The following is a 25,415-nucleotide window of genomic DNA, read 5'->3' as shown; positions in this document are numbered from 1 at the left end:
ACACCACTGTCTACTATGTGTGTGATAATTGGGGACGATTTATTCAAGATATTTGTATAGCATGAAATTTGACTTTAAACGACGTCATGTGACGTACTGCAAAATGCAGACCTTATAGTGTTGAACTTTCAATCGAACATGGTCAATTTAAATTAAATTTTCGCGCCAGAAGGTATACCTAACAAAGTTTAAAACTGGGCTAACTGTAAGTAAGTCAAATATTCCTGATAAGTGCGTAACTTGAATTTATTTACAGCGAGCAAATGAAACATACTTCTACAAAGTGAACGGCAAATGGGACCTCACATACCCGGACTACCGTATCTTTGCGCGCGTCAACAAGCCGACTGGCAACGACACTGGGTTAGCCACTCTTTCTATGAAGGATTTGAGCTTGATTGGGCACTACAACAGTACTGATGGTAAGTCTTCAGTAAGATGACATTGTTTTGAGATATGTGAGAAGTATTTCTGTAAAAAAATATTGGCATTTACTCTTTTTCTAACTATTAGGAAGGACCACATATATCGGGACTGGCAATTTCATACAAAAAGTATACCCCTGAAATGTATGTACCTTTTAGGGATGATTGGGGGAGATGGCGCTGTTTCACAGCCTGAGAGTGGCAAAAATCATATTTTCCCAAAATATTTTTGCTTGTTTTAATTTATTATAAGAACAAATGACTTATTTCTTTATTTTAATATTATTATCATCATCATATTATGATATCTCACGTCAATACACATTAAAAAAAAGACATTTGTAGGCATCATTAGTGCAGTTATGATAGTATGGAAATTAAATCAAATTATTAACATAATAATAATTTGATTTAATTTTAATTATTTTACCAAATGTAGGTACGATGAGTAAGAACATTGTCAATCCTTTATAAATCATTCTTGCTATTAGTTGACGATTTGATATTGTGACTAAACAGTTTTTTAACGATTTATTTCAGATATCTCTTACCATGTGGTCGGTATGATCGTCGACACACGTTCAGCTAAGATGAACGCATGGCGTAACTTCGATGACGTCACCACTGTAGACCTGGCCTCCTACATCCGTCTAAACCATTCTCGCCTCCTCACCAGCTCCATCATCTGGCGACCCACCATCTTCAGCGAAATCAAGGTAAAATGTTCTCTTTAGTTTAGAGCCTGTAGTCTATCTAAGTTTATAATTATCGTTCGAAGGTCAAAATCTCGTAAGCAATTCCTCGAATAACTTAACCAAATGTTTCTAAGAGAAAAAAATAAATAAGTAGCTTAGTAACTACTTGCTTACAACTTGCATGTTAAGACTTCTTTACAACAACTTTATTTTTTTAGCAATCTGCTGTATACGGTCTCAAGTACATGTACGCCCAAATCAATGAAACTCTAGTTATCCTGAAAGAAGCCCCCATGGAATCGCATTTGGCTTTAAGAAACATCTGGAACGATGCTAAACCGAGAATACGAGATTTCCTCGACGACTTGAACGACTTACACGTCATCAAAGATGATTTAGATACATTCGAACAGTACTTAAATGAGTCTTATAATGCCAACGACTTTTACGTAAAAGATGTAGTCGAATTCACTTATTATGTGCTAGACGAAATGGCAATAAGGAATCATTTAGAAAGTCTCCCAGGAATCGTGAATGACATGTGGGGTATGATGGGAAACACAAGCCAGTCTATAAAACAGAGCTTAACATACGTTGTAGACACTATCAAACAGGCATATTCTAACTTCTTAGACTCCGCTAACAAATTCTTAGACGCCGATTTCATGGACTTAGTATCATCAAGACTTGAAGCGATGATAATGCAATATGACACTTTTGTGAGAGATCTACATATGAAATTGTTAGAATATTGGGAGTCTACTTATGTTAACGCTACGACCAGACTGGCGAAGTACTGGCATCAGTTATTAAAATCAATGGAGCCCCTGTTCTTTAAAGTTCTGCATTACACTGAATCGTTTGTGTTCACTGTCTGGAGGGGGATCATGGATTTCTTCTACAAGCGGCAGCAGGAGTTGACGGACAATCATTACTTCAACTATGTGTCGACGTTTGGACAGGAAATGGACAAGTAAGTATACTCACAAACCAATGGAATTATTATTAGAAATGTTGGTATAGCAACCGTTCGTTCGTTCAAATTTACATGGAGAACACTTAATATGATTCAAGGAGAAACCTATCCGACGCTCTAAAGACAGAATTGTAATAAACCTATAATATTCTGGGGTCATCCATTTCTTTCAAGTTAAATTTTCTGTTATGCGTAACTAGAAAAAGCTGTATCCCCTAATTCATAAACGTACTCTAAAGTTATCAAGCCGATAAAGTTCGTTTGTCCCTTTCCGACGTATTGGTGAGATAGAAAAGGACAAACTAACTTTATCGGCTTGATTACTTTAGAGTACCTTTATGAATAAGGGGGTAAGCCTTCAAGGGATTACAAAAGGGTCTTTTAAAAATTCACGTATTTTTAGAGCAGTTGTCCACTCCTAAAGTAACAGATAACTCAGAGAACAACATTACAATCTTTTTATCTCTTACAGAATCTACAAAGATTTGACTACCAATGACCTTCTAACGAACATCAAGAAGTACAGCAGTAAGTTCTGGAACGTGATCTGGGGTAAGATAGAGAAGTACATCCCCTTCAAGGAGGAATTCGTCCAATTATACGCCGAGTTCAAGAATGGCTGGGAGAACTTCTTGAAGACGCAGCAGGTCGTCTATGTGAGGGAAAAGGTAAAAAACAATATTATCGTACGTAATCAACAGCTCTGTGTAGGTACAGTCGACTACAAACAGATGTATCCATTTTTTCACCTTATTACAATGCAATAAGGTGAAAAAGTGGATACATCTCTTTGTAGTCGACTGTACATACTAAGTTCTAACACTTCTAACTACTAAAAACAATAATTTGACTGATTGCCAACGTTACGGGTCAGCCATGACATTGGTCTAAGCGCGACAGCGGTGAGCGGCGGCCATATATTGGAGCGAGACACAGCGATGGGACTTTTCATTCGCACGTATGGCTGCCGCTCACCGCTGTCGCGCTTAGACCAATGTCGTGGCTGGGCCGTTAAGGTTTAAGAACTATATGTGTTAGCAAGTTTTTGTTTAACATAACCGTATAATGTAGGTATTTATTTTTTCTGTTTAATAGTACAAGGAAGCCTACGAACGTCTCAAATGGTGGTACGACTACTTCATGATTGGCGAGGCGTGCGACAAGATATTCGACATCGTCTACGATAAAGTTACCGACATGGCCAAGACTGCTCTGCAATACGAAGAACTGTAAGTTTTGTTATCATTACCAGTAAATTTTACTTATGATGTCTAATATGACTTCAGTAAGTTTATCTTCTCATAATAGACCCTTTGGATATTTAGACCTATCCTACGCATTTCATATGTCTACATAATTCAAACACTGTCTGTCCGTTTTCTTGGTGATTCGGTCGAGGTCGCCATGCAAGTGATGCAAGGCAACCTTTCGGAAATTAGTTAAGACTGACGACTGAACGTTCGCTCATTTGTGCGTTCGAAAACCAGGTCAGGAAGTGAAAATTCAGCATTCAGCATACAATCTATCGCCCTTTTTCACAAACGTTCACTAAAGTTATCAAGCCGATAAAGGTCGTTTGTCCCTTTCTATCACACCAATGCGTCGGAAAGGGACAAACGAACTTTATCGGCGTGATAACTTTAGTCACAGTATAATAAAGAGTACTATCGTACAGTATGGCCACTCCCACTCCCCGCTGAATGCGCCACCCACCCCCTCTCGGTTACCTCACAGTTACCGCCTGTCAAAAACGCGAACAATCGACCTTTCATATCTTACTCATATAAGCATGGTACGCGTTCACCTACACGAGCTTAGACTGTGTGCTAGGAGCGCGCCTCTTTCATATATTTGATCGCCAGTGTCCGAGGTGTGCTTTAGTGAACGTTTATGAATAAGGGGTAAAAGTTTAGATTGTTTTCAAATTAATGAAACTATAAACACTAAAGTATACCCATCATTCTCCTTGCGTTATCCCGGCATTTGCTACGGCTCATGGGAGCCTGGGGTCCGCTTTGACAACTAATCCCAAGATTTGGCGTAGGCACTAGTTTTACGAAAGCGACTGCCATCTGTCCTTTCAACCCGAAGGGTGACTAGGCCTTATTGGAAATAGTCCGGTTTCCTCACGATGTTTTCCTTCACCGAAAAGCGACTGGCAAACATCAAATGACATTTCGCACATAAGTTCCGAAAAACTCATTGGTACGAGCCGGGGTTCGCACCCGCGACCTCCGGATCGAAAGTCGCACGCTCTTACCGCTAGGCCACCAGCTTTTTTAGGGTTCCGTAGTCAACTAGGAACCCTTATAGTTTCGCCATGTCTGTCTGTCCGTCCGTCCGTCCGTCCGTCCGTCCGCGGATAATCTCAGTAACCGTAAGCACTAGAAAGCTGAAATTTGGTACCAATATGTATATCAATCACGCCAACAAAGTGCAAAAATAAAAAATGGAAAAAAATGTTTTATTAGGGTACCCCCCCTACATGTAAAGTGGGGGCTGATATTTTTTTCCATTCCAACCCCAACGTGTGATATATTGTTGGATAGATATTTAAAAATCAATAAAGGTTTACTAAGATTGTTTTTTGATAATATTAATATTTTCGGAAATAATCGCTCCTAAAGAAAAAAAAAATGCGTCCCCCCCCCCCTCTAACTTTTGAACCATATGTTTAAAAAATATGAAAAAAATCACAAAAGTAGAAGTTTATAAAGACTTTCTAGGAAAATTGTTTTGAACTTGATAGGTTCAGTAGTTTTTGAGAAAAATACGGAAAACTACGGAACCCTACACTGAGCGTGGCCCGACACGCTCTTGGCCGGTTTTTTTATACACTAAAGTATACCCATTGCTGTGAAAAACAGTGTATAAAATTCTTATTTATTTCCAGCCACCGAACACCAAAGACCAACTTCATATTCGATCCCCGCAAAGGAGAGATCCTTCTAGAACAGAAACTGCCCATGTCTTGGCACGCCTTCAACCGAAGCCCCGACTTCACCGAGATACCCGAGTATAGAGCTGTGAGGGACTTCATGGACGAGTGGTTGACGACCAATAAGAGTATATGGTCGTACTACTATGAAATCCGGCCGTATATGGACATTAATAACATCATGCCGCCGTTTGGAGGTAAGAATAACCCCTAGTTTATATGATACCCTGGTATTATAGCTTCTTCTTCACCGAGATATCTGAATATTGTGTTGTCAGGGACTTCATGGATGAATGGTTAACAACTATAATGGTTAATATTAATAAATTAATTTTATTTTATTTATTTATTTCGGGAAACAAACAGCATGCAATAATACAAAATATAAACAATATTAATAAAACATGAGCCAAAACAGTTTCCACTAGTAACTTATACAGAAATGCTCAAAGGGAAATTAATTAAATAAAGAAATAAAGTTATCCAAAGCAATTTATCCAGCAGGAAGTAACTACTATACCTTAAAACGAATACATATGTCTGTACGTACATAATGCGTCACATAGACGTTCTCTTACGTAAGACGAGACGCTATGACACAGGTCGTTCATGTTTCAATGCAGTGACCATTAACCAAAATTAAGGCCGTATATGGACATTAACAACATCATGCCGATACACACACTCACCTTAATGAAATGGTCTTAATGAAATCTAAACAAAAATTCTTCTTTGACATGGATACTAAAGTAAAACTTTTTGACTGACCTCAAACAACCAACGTGACTAAGGCCGGTTGCACCAAACCGTCTGTCACCGTTAAAACATTCGTTAAATTTTATTGTATGTGACGATGATGTGTCTGTCAAATGTGGTTGATGCAACTGGCCCTTAATATATCTTCATCATCTTTCAGGTATGGCAATGATGACCGGCCAAGGCACCCTAGTGACCTTCGACAAGCGAGTCTTCACCATATCAGAGCCAGGCACCTTCTTACTGACCAAGGACTACAAGCAGGGCAACTTTACTGTCCTCATGGAGAGCAACGACCAGGGACGGTACAACCTGGTGGTGCTCACTAACAAGAACTTGATACACATCGACCTGTACAAGGAGGTAAGGCTACTTTTATATCGGCTATGATAGGCCAAGGCATCCTAGTGACCTTCGACAAGCGAGTCTTCCTTCACCATATCAGAGGAAGTTTACTGTACTCATTCAAAGCAGGGCAACTTTACTGTACTGATGGAGAGCATCGACCAGGGACGGTACAGTCAAGTGCAAAAATAAGTATCGAAGAAATCGACTCAAAAATATGGTACCTACTACGCTCTTATTACACCGGACTAAGGTGCTATGGGACATATTTTTGAGTAAGATGTGTGGGTCAAAAAGATTTAGTAAAAACATCACTTCTGTGGACAATATTATAAAAGTTAACGACTCTGGTACATTCATATCCCGTTTTTCCTATTTGAGTGTCAAGAACTAAAAAAATGTTTCCCGTCATTAGAATGTCGTCTAAAAATTAGCACTAGATTTTCTTAACTTTTGTAATGTCCACAGGAGAGATATAACCAATTTTTAAATCTGTTTGACCCGTGTAAGGACTGTATCGTTAATTATAGGGACAAAACAAACCTCGTCTAAATGTTGACATGTGCATAATTTTGTATTATTATGGTCCGAGAGTATGATCTGAAGGTATTGTTAAGTACTATTTGTTATAAGAAGGTCTGCTATTTTTTTTATTTTAGGGACTTTATGGTACTTTCATTAAGGTCTAGCAAATAAATTTCGGACAACCCCTAATCTGGCTTAATTTGAGAATATCTCAAAGACTCTTTGTACGATTTCGACAAACAAAGGTTAATATGCTGCCAAAATATATTTTTTAAGAGTCCTCTTCATGGTTATGCGGTGCATAAATGCGGTGAATTTATATAATTAAAAAAAACGCATTTTTCAGCAACGTTCCGGATTGCCGTAAATTTTTGATACAAGCAGGATGAGAGAAATAGATAAAAAAAATTAGGCATAGACCAATGTCTAATAGACATTCATGGTGTTTGAACAGTGCCTAAACCAGATCGATATAAACAGTGTATGATAGTTAATTTCGACATCAAAGTCGGAGTTAGCGTAAGCGCCATGCCACATTCTCTAAATGACCGCCATACACAGATCATGAACTTTATTTTTTTTAAATAACAGTGGCTAGACTATGTCTAGATATTCTCCTTTGTGGATCATGTGTCATTGAGGTTCGCACTGTACAATTTTTTTTCGCAATTGTGTCTTTTCGCAATCGTAATTGGTACTCGGGAGGATTAAGTCAATGCTGTCTAAACCACATGCTTTACGTCGAGATTTTAGGACAAAATGCGTACCTTATTATGTGCCTTATTAAAGCCCATGTCTTGTTATAAGAAAAAAATATAATAGCAAATAAATACGGCTACTCAAAGTTGTCTCCATATTTAACGATACAGTCTTTACATCCATATTTTTACACTTGACTGTACAACCTGGTGGTACTAACAAGAACTTGATACACATAAAGGAGGTAAAAGGAGCTATGCTTGTGGGCAATTAGTACAGGTCTTTTTTTTTTGAGGTGACGAAACGTTTTATCTCCGATTGGGTTTTTTTATGAATTTGTACCATATTATTAAGAAGGTACAGTTGGTTTTTAAACGGGTTGGTCCCGATTACTTGTAACGGCATTAGTAGTAACGGCTTAGGGCCAGTTGCATCAACCACATCTGTCTATGGAACTGTCCATGCAATAAAATTTAACGAACGCTTTAACCGTGACAGACGGTTTGATGCAACCGGCCCTTAGACTGCAAAATGCACAAAAGAAGAGAGAAAAAAAGTGGGAAAAGATCATTTCATAAAAATCATACTATAAGCGCTTATATGTCAGTTTGTGTCGAGGTTAGATCAATTATTTTGAATTTCACACGCTAAACGGATTGTTTCAGCAAATATCCATCGGTCGTTCAGTGCCTCTCAATCTACCAGCGGTTGTAGACGAGTACGTAGTGGACCGCAACTCAGAGTCCCTCACTGTGGAGTCGCAGAATGGGCTGGAAATACAGTGCAACTTCATGTTCCATACCTGCAAACTGCAGGTCGCAGGTAAGAAGCTTTTGGTTGCTACCCAAAGGATGCCAAATCAAGCTTGTTTTGACCGATTGGCCATTTCATCGAGGAAGGTAAAATTTTGAAAATATATAGTCCTCCTCATCGTTTTCGATGACGGCGACCCTAAATAAGCCTTACGGACGTTTCCTTGCGTGTGCTCTAATGTGGCTGGCCAGGCCGAACTTGGTTTTAAATACTCGGGTACGGGTGGCAATAAAGTTCGCCAGCGGAGTTATACGTGTACACGTAGGAGGGCTTAGGTCTCTCTTTTCATAATTGGCGCTTTTCATCTAAGGTTTTGAGGCGGTTATCCTCAAATGCCTTAACACCGTTATAGATGGTAGTTTGAAAATACCCCCGACTGCGACATACTGTAGATCGATTTTCATGAAACATAGCTAAGAACACTCCCGACTAGACTAACTCAGCTTTCAGACAAAAAAAAAAACTAAATAAAAATCGGTTCATCCGTTCGGGAGCTACGATGCCACAGACAGACACACACAGAGACAGACAGACAAACAGACAGACAGACACGTTAAACTTATAACACCCGGTCGTTTTTGCGTCGGGGGTAAAAAACTGATATTTTATCATACTAGGGGGTAACTGACTGCTGTCACTGTCAAAACACATCTGTATTCCGTCCCTACAGCAGATGCAGCGGCAACATACCTATGCATATCCCAACCTTTAATTGTACCTCTTCAGTCCTCATTCATAATCAGGAGATAAAGCGTTACTTGAATAACACTACCATCAACCACCTTGAGATAAGAGAGTAGGGTTCTTATTTCCATGCAGACCTTATGACGACCGGTCTGGCGCAGTCGGTAGTGACCCTGCCTGCTACGCCGCGGTCCCGGGTTCGAATCCCGGTAAGGGCATTTATTTGTGTGATGGGCACAGATATTTGTTCCTGAGTCATGGATGTTTTCTATATTTGTATAAAAGTATTTATATATCGTTGTCTGAGTACCCACAACACAAGCCTTCTTGAGCTTACCGTGGGCCTCAGTCAATCTGTGTAAGAATGTCCTATAATATTTATATTTATAATTTATTTTATTTATGAGGTACACGTTGATTCATATTAGAGCTTAGTTTGGGATTAAAATATGGTCTCATAATACATGTATAATCCCATTTCACAGGCTGGTACTACGCAACCCTTGGCGGCCTTCTCGGCACATACAACAACGAGCAGTACGACGACCTGCAGCTCTCCAACAACACCTTCACCACCTGCATCTCCGACCTGGGACACAGCTGGAGTCTAGAACCTTCTACAGGTCTAGTGCCAGTTGAAAACCACGAGGCTAAGAACGACACGGCTTGCGAGAAGTTCTTCAAGAATAAGGTGTCACCGCTGCATCCGTGCTTCGCTGTGGTAAGTGACATTTACAGCTGTAGGTTACGCCTGGGACACAGCTGGAGTCTAGAACCTTCTACAGGCCTAGTACCAGTTGAGACCCACGAGGCCAATAATAAAATATTTGCGAGAAGGTTTTCCATAATAAAATGTTGCCACTGCTCCTTGCTTCGCTATAGAACATAAATAAATATAGTACATTGTGTAACAAGGGGAGGAAGTTGAATATTACTAACGAGAGAAAGTTAAATCGCGACGGCTTGCTGGAGCGATTTAAAGACTCGAGTTAGTAATATTCATACTCCCCGAGTTACACACAATGTTTTTCATCACACTCACAATGTAAAAAATATGTAAATAGATGTAAAAAAGTTAAGTACGGTACAAGAAATTTCATTATTCCCTTGGGAGAACGATTTTTCTATAACTCACGCTCCGCCTGCGCGCAATAGCACATTTAAAGTGCGGGTGTGATGAAAAATAAATAAATATTATAGGACATTCTTACACAGATTGACTGAGCCCCACGGTAAGCTCAAGAAGGCTTGTGTTGTGGGTACCCAGACAACGATATATATAATATACAAATACTTATATACATAGAAAACATCCATGACTCAGGAACAAATATCTGTGCTCGTCACACAAATAAATGCCCTTACCGGGATTCGAACCCGGGACCGCGGCGTAGCAGGCAGGGTCACTACGCGCTAGGCTAGACCGGTCGTCAAAAAGATACATTCTCGTTTTAGCGACACTTTTCCTGCGTTCAATATATCTCTAGCTTATAATCAAAACCATAATAGGTATCTGTTCCTACTGATTTGCACTTTTTTAAGTATGATTTTTCCATTGAATATTGCACCTCGCATGTTTGTAACCCATCTTTTCGTCTGCAGATCGACGCGGCTCCATTCTTGGCAGAATGCGTATCAGGCGTGGAAGCCTGTGCCCTCGCCTCTGTATACATGGAACTGTGTACGCAACAGCACATTCCTACGCACATCCCTGACCATTGTGTACAGTAAGTACTTGCAATATAGCGAAATGTTTTTTAATAGACGTGTTATCTATAAAACTCCCGTGAGACTCATGTTTAAAAATATTTTAAGCGGGTTACTCACGTGTTAAGTCGATATAACATTCCCCAGCGTCGCATCAGCGTTCAACTCCATCGGTCCCCAGTGTTGACACACCCTTAACAAGTGACGTAGTTAGTGTTGTGTGGAATCCTACTTTTGACAAGAGTAACATAGCGGGTAGCTCCGATCTCTGTACGGTGACGTCGCCCCCTCTGCCCGCCCTCAGCAGCCGCGCACACAGAGCAAGCGCGCGCAATATGCGTCGCGCTCGAGACGTGTAGAAGCGGGGTCGCTACTCTTGAGAAAGATCCTCGGAAATGGATCGAAACATGTCGAACGTTATATCGACTTAACACGTGAGTAACCCGCTTAAAATATTTTTAAAGACGTGTTATCCTCTATCCTCGTAATAAAATTAACACTGAGTGACTTAATGAGACGTTGGTACAATGTCATTATCATGAATATCGTGCTGTCTCGTAGATATTTAGGAGCAACTTCTCACATCTCGTACTATCCCTGTTAAGGCATGCCACTTACGAGAACCGACTTACTTAGCAGCAACGATTAACTTTTTAAATAGATAAGTACATCATTTTTATAGACAGTTGAAAGTATTTTTTTAACTATTTACATAGAGGGTGGTGCTCCTATTATTTTGTACTCTTTTCTGTCAGACTTATAGGGAACAAAGTTTTTATCGCGGTTTCTTAGTGTCTCTATTAGACACAACCCGCCTGGTAGGCACTCGTGAAGTTATTCTCAGATGCCGGACAATCCGATGATCGGGTTGCCGCCATACAACCGGGCGGTTATACGTAGATAACGACCGGCTTCTAACATAGTACACTTTTTAGGGTTCCGTAGTCAACTAGGAACCCTTATAGTTTTCCATGTCTGTCTGTCCGTCCGTCCGTCCGTCCGTCCGTCCGCGGATAATCTCAGTAACCGTTAGCACTAGAAAGCTGAAATTTGGTACCAATATGTATATCAATCACGCCAACAAAGTGCAAAAATAAAAAATGGAAAAAAATGTTTTATTAGGGTACCCCCCCCCCCTACATGTAAAGTGGGGGCTGATATTTTTTTTCATTCCAACCCCAACGTGTGATATATTGTTGGATAGGTATTTAAAAATGAATAAGGGTTTACTAAGATCGTTTCTTGATAATATTAATATTTTCGGAAATAAACGCTCCTAAAGAAAAAAAAAGTGCGTCCCCCCCCCCTCTAACTTTTGAACCATATGTTTAAAAAATATGAAAAAAATCACAAAAGTAGAACATTATAAAGACTTTCTAGGAAAATTGTTTTGAACTTGATAGGTTTAGTAGTTTTTGAGAAAAATACGGAAAACTACGGAACCCTACACTGAGCGTGGCCCGACACGCTCTTGGCCGGTTTTTTTGTGTGGTAGTGAATGAGTTAACAAACCAATGTTTCCAGATGCACAGCCCCTCAAGGCGAGGTGGTGGAAGAAGGCAGCTTCTACACCCTGAAGCACGTGCCCAACTCCACCGACGTGGTCTTTCTACTCGAGTCTCACAGCTGCAATAAGAATCTCAGGAAAAAGAAGAACATGGACCTGTTTGTGGAGGCTTTCGAGTTGAAACTGCAGTCCGCTGGGCTTTTTGACAACAGGTAAGACAAATCATCTCTCCTCAACGCCAATTTTGAATAAGAACACATCGTAAGAGAGATCTTTAAGTATGAGGGCGACTTTCGACCGACCGGCTTTGCCCTATTCTTTAAGTATGAGGGCGCCTGAGGCGCCCGGCTTTGGACCGCGTGTGTCAACCAATCGTGCGTCGATCAAGGAGGGGTGCTCTGATTTTGGTTTTTAGGAATGTATTTGTCAAGTAAAATTGGCAACGATGTAACTTAAATAACACGTACCCAACTCCACCGACGTAGTGTTCCTACTCGAGTCTCACAGCTGCCGATCTCACATGTCCCGATATTTCGTCGCAGTTTCATGCATCATGAGTTTCCCGTGATCATGACGCATGCAACTGCGTCGAAATATCGGGACCTCAATATAAATCCAAAAGGTAATCACTGTTTATATCCCGATCAATATAAGTCTTTTGAAATAAGTATTAATCAAAAATAATACAATCGTGCATAAGTAATAAGTAAGTGTTCAAAATTCACAATTCAATGCCTTTTCAACGAAGAACTTACCATAGATTTAGTAGTATTTATATCTAAAGTACTCAAGGGTAGAAATAACTAAGACCACGCAAAAATCAAGGTGTTCTTTATCTCGCTTATTTACTAGTATAAGTCGGCATAGCACTCCCCGTCGTAAAGCTTGAAGAGTTTGGTGTTGTGGTCCACGTTCCAACATTTGAGCCGGCACAAGCAGTCAAAAGTCATGTGGTTACTTGCACACACGGGCTCCGTACAAGTGAACCAATCACATGTGCATTTACCCTTCAGTCTAGCGTCGGTAGGGCCGATCGCCAGAAAAGCCACTGGAAAATATAAAAGAATAATTTGAACCTATATATGTGCCACTGACCTCGCTCGGCCTATTGACCCCACGCTATCCCAATGCGAATATAGAAAAAATATTTCTGAAAATTCTTCAAATCTGTATTACTCTTGCACACTCAATAACTAACATCGTTTGGGTCTTTTTCTATTTCTCGTGCTAGCTAGTTAATGTGACTTCATAACTTTTACATTAACTTAAATTGAGAGAACTTTTAAATTAAATATAGTTGAGTTTCATTTGTTCGAAAAATTGAAGAAACAAAAGAAATTCTACTTTATTTGTTTACATGAAAGTAGAAATTTCATTGCAACCAAATGTACATCTGACTGTACATTGGGCGGCAAGAGGTTAAGGAATAAATTATCAACTTCCAGAATAAAAACGAAAGTTAGAAGTTAAAAATATTAACATAGGAGCTACATTTTAATATTTTATTAGTGCTGTCGTTTTAATGCTCTATTAGATAGGTACGTTAATGGATTTTTAAAACTCCCAATATCAATATCAAAGAAACTTACTTATGAAAACAAGGATCATTTCCAATACTGCCTATGGCGTGAGAGGCGATTCCTAGTCAATAATCTCACGGCAACTATATCGTGTAGTAGTGTGACTAATTCACGGATAATTAAATGGGTGTCGCGCAAATTGATTTATTTTACATTTTATGATCGGTGTATAGCGTAATAAGCAGGTAATGTAGAAAACTTATGTAATTGAACATAAAGCGTGTACGAGAAAGCGTACTGAAAGCATATAAAAAAAAACCGGCCAAGTGCGAGTCGGACTCGCCCACCGAGGGTTCCGTACAAACTTTCTTCCAAACTACCTAGTAAAAATAATCTCATATTTTCATATAACTCTAATGACTTGACTAGAAGGCAAAAGTATAGGCACTAATGAGTATTATAGTGTATAGCGCCATCTCCCGGTCAATTTGCTAATTTGCGCGACCTGGTTTTTCAGGGATAATTCCTTATAATGTTAACCGATTTAAACAGTTTTTACTTTATTGGACAGAAGATGGTTTACGTAACATCTCGTATTAATTTGAAGTACGATATACATCCGCAAGGGTGGGTAAATTGAAAGTAAAAATCTGAAAAGTTTTTTGTGAATAAAAAAAAAGCATTCAAAATACAAACACGATTATATTTTTCCTGTAATATATAGCATAAAACCAATGTTTACTAAAATTTTCATAATTTTTCGTTGGTAAACTTCGGAGATAAGGGGGGGGGGGGGGACGGTATTTTTTTTACATTTTCCTTCAAAATTCTTTTTTTTCCACAACAAAAAAAATATAAAAAATAGCTTATTTACGTTCAATTTGAGCTCTTTCCAACGATACCCCACTTGACCTAGTAACTTGAAATTTACAGTTTGCCCCCTTTCATTTTGGCTATTTTCTACAATTAAAATTAATATATTTAAAAAAATTATACTTTCTATTTGTAGAGGTCTACAATGTTCACAACTATTCCAAATTTCAAGTTGATAGCATTAGTAGTTCTCGAGATATTTAGGAATGTGACAGACGGACAGACAGACGGACAGAGTCGCACCATAAGGGTTCCTGTTGTACCTTTTTGGTACGGAACCCTAATGATACGGATGAAGTCCTATTTCTGAATAAGCTGGTTGGTATTTCTATTTGTAGGTATACATACGGAACATTGGTTTCAACAGTGGTACGTTTTTTTGCCAAAGATATTTATTTGAGGAAATGTAACTTCTTGAGCAAGACCCTATACATCGACACCATACTAGTCTAACTACTTGATGCTTACTATTCTGCGTCTTAAATCTCAACCTTATTTTTCCATGAAAATCACAATCCCTTAACACTGATTTAAACTTTCACGATTTTTACACATATTTAAAATTGCAAACAAGACTCAATCGCATATTAGGTACTATGTTTTAAACAATAACCTCCGACGTTTCCTCGAGGACGGCATTGTCCTCGTGGTCTCGGAGCAGTTAGGTTTAAAACATAGTAATACGCGATTAAGTCCCGTTTGTAATTTTAAATACACAATCCCTTAGCTTAGGACACATGGCAACTTTTGGCAAGAAGAAGACGTAGGTAGTGTGCCTTAAGTCTTGCTGCGAGTTCTCACGATAGTTAAAATGACTACAACGGTTTACACACAATAATAAATTTTATTCATACATTTTGAGGCATCAGGACATACACGTCCCTACTCATTTTGAGGTGTTCCGTTCAGCAATTTCCTCAGGTCTCTGTCGTCCTCGCTTGTGGCTACAATACTCGTAGTGAACAGACAGGTCTTTTTGTACAAAGTTTAATATAACCACAAAATTAAAATTTTGAAAAAACCCCCGACCGCGACATAGTAGACCGATTTTCATGAAACATGACTAAGAACACTCCCGACTAACTCAGCTTTCAGACAAAAAAAAACTAAATCTAGATCGGTTCATCCGTTCGGGAGCTACGATGCCACAGACAGACACACACACAGACAGACACGTCAAACTTATAACAATGGGGGTTTTTGCGTCAGGGGTTAAAAATAACAATGTGTTTTAGATATGCGGTGGTGGCGTACGGCGGCCGCGGCGTGTACAAGCGAGCGCGCGCGCTGTACGTCGGCAACCAGCTCTTCGCCAGCAACTACGACATCGTCAAACACTTCGACGCCTTCAACATTGGTAACTAAGTATTTATTACGTATATACATACATACTCGTACAATCACGCCTGTGTCCCATAATGTAGGCAGACCACATTAAACTCCTCAAATAGGCGAGATGACTAAAAAAACTAATTAGTCCGTCAGTTAGATTATCAAAGAATTTTAGACACGTATTTTTTCTTTTTTCTCGTAAACGAAAAATGACGACGGTACAGTGCGTTGAAGTTTCGCGTGACATCACGCCTGGGTACAATTTTAACTTAGAATTGACGCCACACGCCCCACTCCGTACCTTTGATGCTCTATAATCTCTATATCTTTGTATTTTTTCATTAATTAGAAAAAGCGTAAAATATGCGTGCAGTATTTTTGGACGATCTAACTGACGGACTAAACAGAATGCCATTTTTTTATGTAGTCGTCATCCCTATTAGCTTGACTATGCTTACACTTACGTCCAATGAACGCAAAATACAAATAAGTAGGCAGAACCAGTGTCGGCACTTGTGTCGTCACTTCTAAGTAAAAAATGTAGGTACCTAGGCTTGACGTCACGCGATACTTCAACGCACTGTACCGTCGTCATTTTTCGTTTAATACGAGAAAAAAGAAAAAATACGTGTCTAAAATTCTTTGATAATCTAACTGACGGACTAATTAGTTTCTTTTTAGTCGTCTCGCCTATTCTAATTATTGACGACCGGTCTGGCTCAGTCGGTAGTGACCCTGCCTGCTAAGCCGCGGTCCTGGGTTCGAATCCCGGTAAGGGCATTTATTTGTGTGATGAGCACAGATATTTGTTCCTAAGTCATGGATGTTTTCTGCGTATATAAGTATGTATTTATCTATTTAAGTATGTATATCGTCGCTTAGCACCCATAGTACAAGCTTTGCTTAGTTTGGGGCTAAGTTGATCTGTGTAAGGTGTCCCCAATATTTATTTATTTAACTACTACTGTAATTCCATCAACAGAAAAAGTGGACCTCATGAAGAGCAATAGGACCCTCCGTCCGGACGTGTTCTCAGCGCTGAGCTTCGCGACCACGCTACCGTTCCGAGTGGGAGTGGAGCGCACCATCATCATGCTGCCCTGCTCACGCTGCGACTTACTAGCCATGCGGGTATGCCATCTCTCTCTCACGCGCCACTCATGACAGAGCCCTCCGTTTAGTGTTCTGAGCGATGAGCTTCGCGAGCGCGACCACGCTACCGTTATTGCAAAACCTGTGTTTCAATACAAACCATAGAGGAATAAGTAAGGGAAGAGTTGTAACTCTATACATCAGTAAATGCGAGTTATTTGTATAGGCATAGTTATAGTGACATCTAGCGACAATCACGTGTCAAATAGCGTGAATTATCAGTACCACTACTCGATACTAGGTGGCAACAGTCGGCCAAAATTTTTATATTAGAACAGTTTACAACTTATATTACAAGCAGAAGGAATTGAAAACAGAATACTGATTAATACTATTGTAATATTATTTAGTTCAAAATTGGTGAGCATTAGACTTCATTCGTCGCGATATCTATTGACAAGTAGCAGTACTGATAATTTACACTAGTTGACGCGTGATTGTCGCTAGATGTCACTTAACTATGCCTATACAAATAACTCGCATTTACTGATTCCTCTATGATCCAGACAGCTTACAGACGTGGGTAACGGATATAAAATAAACTTCGGTAAAAATCGCGAAACTCTCAGGTTCATATAACCTTCGAAGGTTGGTATGTGTCCCAAATCTACCACCGATTGTTTTCAAATGCTGAAAGTCAAATATGTCAAGCGCGGTTGTCTTGATTCCCAGGATGTTTGTTTGTTTGCTTGCAGCTGGATTATTCGACGATTCACCACAACCTGATGGAGAATTCGGTGACGCTTCATATTCTGATGGACGACGACTTCATGCTATACAAGAAACGAGCGGCCAAGAACCTTTATGGTAAGACTTATTTCTTTATATAAAGTTATCATATTAGGTAAATATAGTCTTATTGGTTCATTTTTTAATAAGGGAAAACTCGCACATTCCGTAAGTTTTAAATAAATGTCATATACAAAGAAAAAGTGACCAAGGCCTCCAAGTGTTCCGAGCTGGAATCGAACCAGCGTACTCCGTTAACCGGACGGATGCCTGTAAAACCACTCGGCCATCGGATCACGAAAGCAAGGGTCGAAATTTCCAAGTATATGACACAATTACCGAAGACTTGGTGCCCCCCCGCCATCTCTGAGGTAGAACCGAAACTAGTTCGACCTCCTAACTGAATCAACACATGTGATTACGAGCTAGCGAAGAGAGATGGCGCTGCCGTGCAAATCTTATCTGTTTATAGTATAATATTAGTAGTGTACTTAAAAATACAAATTAAAATATTTTCAAAAATGAGAATAATTTAATTTGTTCTAAGATTCCGTAAGTTCTTCAGGACCTGAACCTGTGACCTATTGGAACACCGATCCAATCGCTCTAACTGAGCCACAAAGGCTTAGCTACCCACCTACACGGTTGTGAATGCCATCGTTCTTGTTGATTCTAATTGGAAATACTTATGGCGTTATTCATAAACACTTTATAAACCAGGCCTATGATGCTTGCAATTTTATCACCTATCTACGTGACGTGGATAAATCATCCGTCACGTTCTAGCAAGTATGTTAGTGTGAGAGTGACAGGTATATTATCCACGTTGATAAGTGATAAAATTGCAAGCATAATAGTCCGTCTGAATTAGCTAATAATCGTTTGCCATTGTCTGTTATATTGACTTATGTATTTGTGAGAAAGGGACAAAACACTTTTTAACGTATTCTTTCCCAGGTGTGGACAACGCCGTAGCATACACCAACAAAGATTACGAGGAGCTTATAGGTGACTCTGCGCTGCGCAAGCAGGTCAAACTACCCAAGGATAAGTTGGGACTTTGTACGTCTCTCGCTATGGAAACTAATGGTGAGTTTTGACAATTTCTTTGAGAAATGGTTATGTAACGCCACAGAATATAGTTATTTGTTATACAAGGGGGCAAAGTTGTATTTTAACGCAGAGTGTGGAATTGAAAAACGAGCAAGTGAAAGGATTCTATAGTTGAACCACGAGCGAAGCGAGTGGTTCGAGAATAGAATCCTGAACTTGCGAGTTTTTTAACACACGAGAAGTAAAATACATTTTCACCCGAGTGTAACACAAAACTTTTCCCCTCACTGTAGCGAGGAAACTACAACGCAAAATAGTACATTACATCAGAGGCCGGGAAAATGAGGAATTCCGGCCAAGTGGGTATATACGGCCGAGCGAGCGTGCGAGCGAGGCCGGATAGGGATACGTGGCCGGGAATCCGTTTTCACGCCGAGGCATGTATAGTGCTTTTCTCAAACATACAATGAAATAAATAAAAAATGCTCTAAAGGACAATATTTTATAAAAAAAAGTTACTTTGCAGGCCTAGGCCTAAAAAATAATATGAAATCCCTTTACAGTCCTCTCGAGTTATTGCGCCCAAAAAGCGATATTTCCCAGCCCATTTTAAGGAACGTAAAGACAATATTTCATTGCATGTTTGAGAAAAATGCGTTTATCACTGCTTCCAGTAGTTCCGCAGGTGGTAAATCATCCTTATTACTAGATTCACCTTTACTTGTATAAAATGCGTTTTTACCCGTTGGTATTAAAGGACAAAACACGTGTTAGTCCGAGCTAGTGAGGGGAAAAGTAATAAAGAGTACAGTATCGCCACTCTCTGTCTCCTGCTAAAGTGTCACCCACCCGGTAACCTCAGTCACCGGCTTTCAAAGACTCGGCCACTTAGTCTCAGAAAGCTCGTCACATAGACAACTTAACAAAATAAATAATGCAATTTCAATGGAGGGATTGTCGTCTTATCTGTCTAGACCGTGAGCGTAGGAACGCGTTTGTTTCATAGGTATGTTATCGTCCGCGGTGTGGGAACGGTGATGTTTCTTAAGTGTTCACAACTAGGTACTTCTGTTTACGAAAAGAATTATCTCCACAGATTTGAAACCTCTGTTTTATTCCAGGCACAATATTCTCCGGCAAGAAGCTGCAAGGCGACCGCGGGCTGGCGCGCCGCCTAGCCACGGTGCTGGGCGCGCGGGCGGCGCTGTCGGCGGCACCTTGCGCGCGCGCGCCGCGCTGCGAGTGCCGCGCCTCGGCGCTGCACTGCCGGCCGTGCCGCGCCAACGAGCTGGTGCGTATTATACCGTGCAAGTGGTGGCCACTGCCCGGCTAATTAAACACATCATTACTTTTTTGGGAATTTGTTGAAAAATTATGTAAAATGCAGTTGACCATTTGTATTATTAATAACGTGAAGGTGTGGAATATGGATGTTTAAACGAGGTTTAGGTACTATAGGGCGAATAAAGTTTCTATAAAACTCGTACTTTTGTTGTATCTAAATCGTATGCGTTTACACAGTTTATTGTATCTAAATTGTATGCGTTTACACAGGTTTGTTGTATCTAAATCGTTGTCAATGTCAACTTAATCAGACAGCAATGTTTACGAATTGTTATTTACGCTACGTATAAACTGAAGACTGCTACTAGGAGCACCTAAATAATAATAAATATATGAGAATAGGCAATATGCGATGCCAGACAGCTCTCAATAAACTAGTCGTTGAAATCTCACACGTATCCTGGTCACGGCACCAATTGTATTAAGACAGGCTGTCTTTTCTATCTCAATTTTTTTTTATACCACCCACGTCGGTGGCAAACAGGTACACGGCCCGCCTGATGGAAAGCGGTCACCGTAACCTATGGACGCCTGCAACTCAAGGGGTGTCACATGCGCGTTGCCGACCCATTAGAAACTTGCACACTCCTTTTTTGAAGAACCCTATACTACAGTACTACAGATGAACTACGTTCATCGGGAATACCTCGACCTCATCTTATTCATAAACTTGTTATGAGACTAGATCTATCATCAACATTACCTATCAACCTAGCGACACTTATAAATCTCATCCAATCGTCCATCATGCATCATCCATCAAGTCACTAATTCGATTTTTTTTCCAGGGTCTCTCGTTTTGGAACCAAGACGACTTCGACGAGCTGATCGACCTCTCCTTGGACCAGCCACTACCCGCGCTCAGCTGACAACTTTAGTAAATAAGATTGACGATCGTAGTTCATATAAGACCTTACGGTACTTTGTGTACATATTTTGACATTTTGTACTTCAGTGTAATGTAGCCAGTAAAAAAAACAATATAATAAATTATTTTTGTTATTTCAATTTAGTTTCTTTTACAGCATTAAATTAAACAAGAAATTCGTACTGTTCCTGACATGGTACAGTCAAATGTAAACATATGGGTGTACACGTCTTACTCAAAATTATGTCCCATAGCATCTTAGTCTGATGTAAGAGCGCAGTAAGGTCAATACGGGTAAGTGCGTCATAAGGAGAAGTGTGTCTGGCCTTCACATTTAGCCTTTTTAATCCCCGACGCAAAAACGACGGGGTGTTATAAGTTTGACGTGTCTGTCTGTCTGTGGCATCGTAGCTCCCGAACGGATGAACCGATTTAGATTTAGTTTTTTTTTGTCTGATAGCTGAGTTAGACGGGAGTGTTCTTAGCCATGTTTCATGAAAATCGGTCCACTATGTCGCGGTCGGGGGTTTTTTCAAAATTTTAATTTTGTGGTTAGGTTATTATTCATTGTCATAGGTGGTTTTACGAGGTCATACTTTTGCTACTTTCTACTCATTCTCACGATTACTGGAAAACATATTGAACTCTCAATAAACATTGATCATTGTTTAAACTGGCCAAATGTGAAGAAGACCTTACCGTATAATTTATGAGACGATTTTTTCGATACATATTTATCCTCTCACATACCTACACTCTACAGTCAAGACCGTACATCATAATTGCATAAACTCTATAAAGCAAGCAGCCCTTTTACTAATTATTACGCCCAAAGTCAGAGTAAATATACAAATGAAACAGTTGTTAAAATTAATGCAATTTACTCATAAAACAATCAGTCTTCAAATAAGAAATCTACATAATAATATCACATTCTAATCTATAAAAATAATCATACATCCTATCCATTACTATATTATATACAAAAAAAATCTTTACTTATGCATTTTATATGCTAGCACCGCACCTAAAATCGCTAAAAACACAGCAGAGGCCTTAAACAACATGACGCTGAGAACCTGATTCTGTCCAGCAACCGAGTTGACAATCAGGTTGTTCATGAGGAAGACTTGGCCGCTTTCGTCCAGGAAAGCCTGCTGCTCCTCCGGCGTCATCTTGGCGGCGATCTCGTTCATGGCAGTGCGGAACTCGTTCTTTAGCTTGGGGATGTCAATGTCGGTGAAGTCTGTCACTTGGTCAGTGTAGACTTCGGAGTTGGTTTCTGAAAAGTGAAAATGTCAGATGATATTATGTCTTGTCTACTACTTATTATGCCATTATCATAAAAAATGAGTCTGAGTTGGAGGCCAAGGCTGTGGCTCAAGATAGAATGGCGTGGAAGGATCTTGTGGAGGCCCTATGCACCTATGGGGTGCCCTAGGACAATCAACAACAATCGTAAAAAATATTAATAAACTTCTTGTTATTCTATGTCATTCTTTGATATTTTAATAACAATAACCTACACAGCCAATATTTGAATGAAGCAATACTAAAAATATTTATTAAAACTGCATTTGGAGAAAAAGATCTTACTTTCTCCAAACATCTTCCGCTTCTTAGCCAGTATCTGTCCACCGCTCAGCAGCCCCATATACAGGTGGTACACATACGCCATCAGCAGCTGTGGGGTGTCTTTCTCCAGCTCCTGCAGGTGCTCTAGATAGCTGTCCAGTGCTGTTGAGCGAGGCGTGGATTGCCAGTCTTCACCAAGGTAGTGTGCTAAGTCTGCTTCAAATGCAGCTTTCCTGGTTAACAAATTTAAATATATGACATACAATTAATATTTGTGAACCAAGATGTATGGCTATAAAATGTCTGCCCAGATTTAATATCACAATTTACAAAACACACAGGGATTTGATGATGATAGTCAATCATATGACAAAAGTTTGCTATTGTCAGATTTGAGAAAATAAAGCAGCATTCAGTAATAGCCCACTACATGGAATGTTCTGAGTTCTAACTACAGACTGGTTAGTCTTATTCATAAAAAAGTTACTGAACTAAAGTACATAAGAAAACATGACAGAAAGGGACAAAACACTTGTTCAGTAACTTTTTTTACGATTATTAGGGGTAACTTCTTAATTTTGAAGGTAGTCTAAGAAACTGGTCCCACCGCGAGCTAGTAAGCTATGAGCTATCGGCTATAAAAACGAACAAAATATAAGCACTCCTGTGCAAATAAAAGAGACATGGCAATTTTGATAGCTCACAGCTGGATGAGTAACTATAAACATCGCCGTGTCTCTTTTATTTACAGGGGAGTACTTATCTATTGTACGTTTTTATAGTGGGACCACTGCCTTATGAATATCAAAGGCAAGTTACAATGATTTTACCTGTAAAGGGTTTTGTGCACAAAGAGCTTGTTATAATCAGGCATGTTCAGCCTTTCCTTGGCATCTTCTAGGAAAGCAAAGATGTGGTAAAAGACAAAAAGTCCTCCGCCCCAAACTGCCTCATCACGCAGAGCTGAAAATAACAAATAATTAATATAATTATGGAACATACAATAAAGGGTAAAGGAACATCATGGTTTTAAGATAAAAACTATTTTTAAACGCTTCCAAGAACTAATTTGGATATTTGATGAATATCTTTGTTTCTCAAAATCATTGAAATGAAGGTACTTACAAATTGCGAACTTAGCATTGACCAAGGCATCGCTAACCGAGTGGATTTTTCGTGTTGCTTTCCTCATTCGAGTGGTAAAAAGTTCTACGTTTCCCGACATTTTAAATTAATTTAAAAAAGAACTAAATAAATCTTATACGTGCACCCGGTTCGCACAATGAATTTAATTTTTGCGAGTGTACGTGATACGTGATTCTGTTCTGTTATTGACAAAGAAATTTTGACATTTTCAAAACGTCATTGATGCGTTATGTTGCGTTATGGTACCTAGATAATTTTTACAAAATTGTACAAAATCTACCAATATTTTCTTATTATAGCGTTATTGAGACCACCGAGAAACGTAACTTTGAATAAACTAAGTAGTAAAAGAAAGTAAAAAATTGGTTGTCTGTAAAGTCGGTTTACGGACGGTAGTTTAACGTGATAACGTCAAACATTACAGTAGTATAGACAGGGGCGGTCAGAGTATAGCAAAAGGGGCCCGATTCTGGGACTTTTTTCACGTTTTTTTATTTATTTATTAAAAATACACAAAAGTTAACAGTATTTCACCAAAGCACTTATGTGGTAATATAATTATGTACATGTTAAATTGACATAAATAAAAGCAAACACACTTAAAAGTTAAACTATGGTTATTACATTAATCACCTAAGGAGTGTAGAGTCTATGAACCTTAAGAGTTTTCTGTAAAACACACCAACACTATCAGCAAATATGTCAATATCGTCTGTCTCCAACATGATGCGGTTAAGAGCAGCTCGGGCTCGACTCGAGCGGTGCGCCGGCCGCCGCGAACAGGCGCCGCCGCCGCCGCGCCGGCACCGCGCCCGGCATGCCAACCACCACATTCGCTCTTGGCACTTGCAGCCCCATTCTCTCAAGCACGGATGCGTCATCTACTCTATGGTGAAACAGTTGGCGGTAATGCATAATATGCAGCAGTTTCCGTCTGGTTTCTAGAGTTTGAAGACCAACCATTCCTGTTACGAATAGAGATGGATACATATATGGGTAATATCCGTACAGTCGTTTGTAAATGTGCCTACAGAACTTCCTCTGCACTCTTTCTAGCATAGTGTTTTGTTCTTATTAGAGAGAATGCATTAAAATAAGCATCTTTTATAAATTAAAGTTTTTTTAAAACCTACTAATTTAGGAGTTAGAGTGGTGCAAAGTTGCAAAATTTTCCCGTAGCATTACTAAGGCGCCAGAGACAGAAAGCGATATCGACGGAGCCCCGCTTATTACAGAAACTGCACAGAATAGGAGCCTTCGGCCGTTTGAAGATACCTAACGAACCTAACTTATACCTATATAAAAGTCGTCATTTTGTATCCTAGACCGTTTGCGAGACACGCGTTAATTTTATTAAAGTGCTAGTGCCATTTACTAATCTTAGAACCCTAATATTCGCAGCTGTGGTGCTTTACTCAGGCCACACGCTACAACCATACCGACTTTTGTGTCAAAATGACAGTCAGCAATGTCAGATTCCACATTGGTCATTAATTTTGGAATCAGCACCCCCTAAAACCTATTTTACGACACCCATGATGACTTTTGTGTCAAAGTGACAGTCAGCAATGTCAGATTCCACATTGTTCATTAATTTTGGAATCAGCACCCTCTAAAACCCATTTTACGACACCCGTGACGACTTTTGTGTCAAAGTGACAGTCAGCAATGTCAGATTCCAAATTGGTTATTAATTTTGGAATCAGCACCCCCTAAAACCTATTTTACGACACCCATGACGACTTTTGTGTCA

At 39.6% G+C, this 25,415-nt stretch overlaps 3 protein-coding genes across 3 annotated transcripts in view; 1 reads left to right on the top strand and 2 right to left on the bottom strand.

Annotated features, from left to right (window-relative positions):
* LOC125242394 overlaps positions 1-21,081 on the top strand; it is an 85,454-nt gene extending 64,373 nt beyond the window's left edge. Inside the window, exons 55-71 of the mRNA XM_048151196.1 lie at positions 257-422; positions 966-1,141; positions 1,339-2,093; positions 2,569-2,764; positions 3,192-3,325; positions 4,990-5,231; positions 5,951-6,153; positions 8,025-8,181; positions 9,342-9,577; positions 10,459-10,583; positions 12,088-12,282; positions 15,699-15,820; positions 16,778-16,926; positions 17,643-17,754; positions 18,634-18,765; positions 19,851-20,020; positions 20,862-21,081. Of these exons, the coding sequence (XP_048007153.1) occupies positions 257-422; positions 966-1,141; positions 1,339-2,093; positions 2,569-2,764; positions 3,192-3,325; positions 4,990-5,231; positions 5,951-6,153; positions 8,025-8,181; positions 9,342-9,577; positions 10,459-10,583; positions 12,088-12,282; positions 15,699-15,820; positions 16,778-16,926; positions 17,643-17,754; positions 18,634-18,765; positions 19,851-20,020; positions 20,862-20,942 (3,351 nt within the window). The 3' untranslated portion in view covers positions 20,943-21,081. The remainder of the gene's footprint in view (positions 1-256; positions 423-965; positions 1,142-1,338; positions 2,094-2,568; positions 2,765-3,191; positions 3,326-4,989; positions 5,232-5,950; positions 6,154-8,024; positions 8,182-9,341; positions 9,578-10,458; positions 10,584-12,087; positions 12,283-15,698; positions 15,821-16,777; positions 16,927-17,642; positions 17,755-18,633; positions 18,766-19,850; positions 20,021-20,861) is intronic.
* Positions 12,885-13,756, bottom strand: LOC125242395 (Kazal peptide Pr13a-like). The gene is made up of 2 exons (XM_048151197.1): positions 13,660-13,756; positions 12,885-13,118 (listed from the first exon to the last, which is right to left on the bottom strand). The coding sequence occupies exons 1-2, from the start codon at positions 13,676-13,678 to the stop codon at positions 12,919-12,921; spliced, it is 219 nt and encodes a 72-aa protein (XP_048007154.1). The 5' UTR covers positions 13,679-13,756; the 3' UTR covers positions 12,885-12,918.
* A 721-nt stretch (positions 21,082-21,802) lies between the features above and the next one.
* Positions 21,803-23,855, bottom strand: LOC125240859 (heme oxygenase 1). Its single transcript, XM_048149003.1, has 4 exons — positions 23,642-23,855; positions 23,347-23,479; positions 22,538-22,749; positions 21,803-22,223 (listed from the first exon to the last, which is right to left on the bottom strand). The coding sequence occupies exons 1-4, from the start codon at positions 23,739-23,741 to the stop codon at positions 21,937-21,939; spliced, it is 732 nt and encodes a 243-aa protein (XP_048004960.1). The 5' UTR covers positions 23,742-23,855; the 3' UTR covers positions 21,803-21,936.
* Positions 23,856-25,415: the final 1,560 nt, after the last annotated feature.

This window comes from Leguminivora glycinivorella, chromosome 2, assembly GCF_023078275.1.
Source record: "Leguminivora glycinivorella isolate SPB_JAAS2020 chromosome 2, LegGlyc_1.1, whole genome shotgun sequence".
Taxonomy (NCBI): domain Eukaryota; kingdom Metazoa; phylum Arthropoda; class Insecta; order Lepidoptera; family Tortricidae; genus Leguminivora; species Leguminivora glycinivorella.
The sequence above is the reverse complement of the archived record's forward strand: the minus strand, read 5'-3'. Positions and strand labels throughout refer to the sequence as shown.

What these genes read in the sequence shown, in the direction of transcription:
- LOC125240859 (XM_048149003.1), bottom strand. Translation starts at nt 23,741, where the DNA reads ATGTCGGGAAACGTAGAACTTTTTACCACTCGAATGAGGAAAGCAACA. An exon ending in CAATGCTAAGTTCGCAATTT is followed by an intron (nt 23,480 to 23,641) that starts GTAAGTACCTTC and finishes TGTTATTTTCAG; the next exon opens with CTCTGCGTGATGAGGCAGTT. An exon ending in GTGCACAAAACCCTTTACAG is followed by an intron (nt 22,750 to 23,346) that starts GTAAAATCATTG and finishes TTTGTTAACCAG; the next exon opens with GAAAGCTGCATTTGAAGCAG.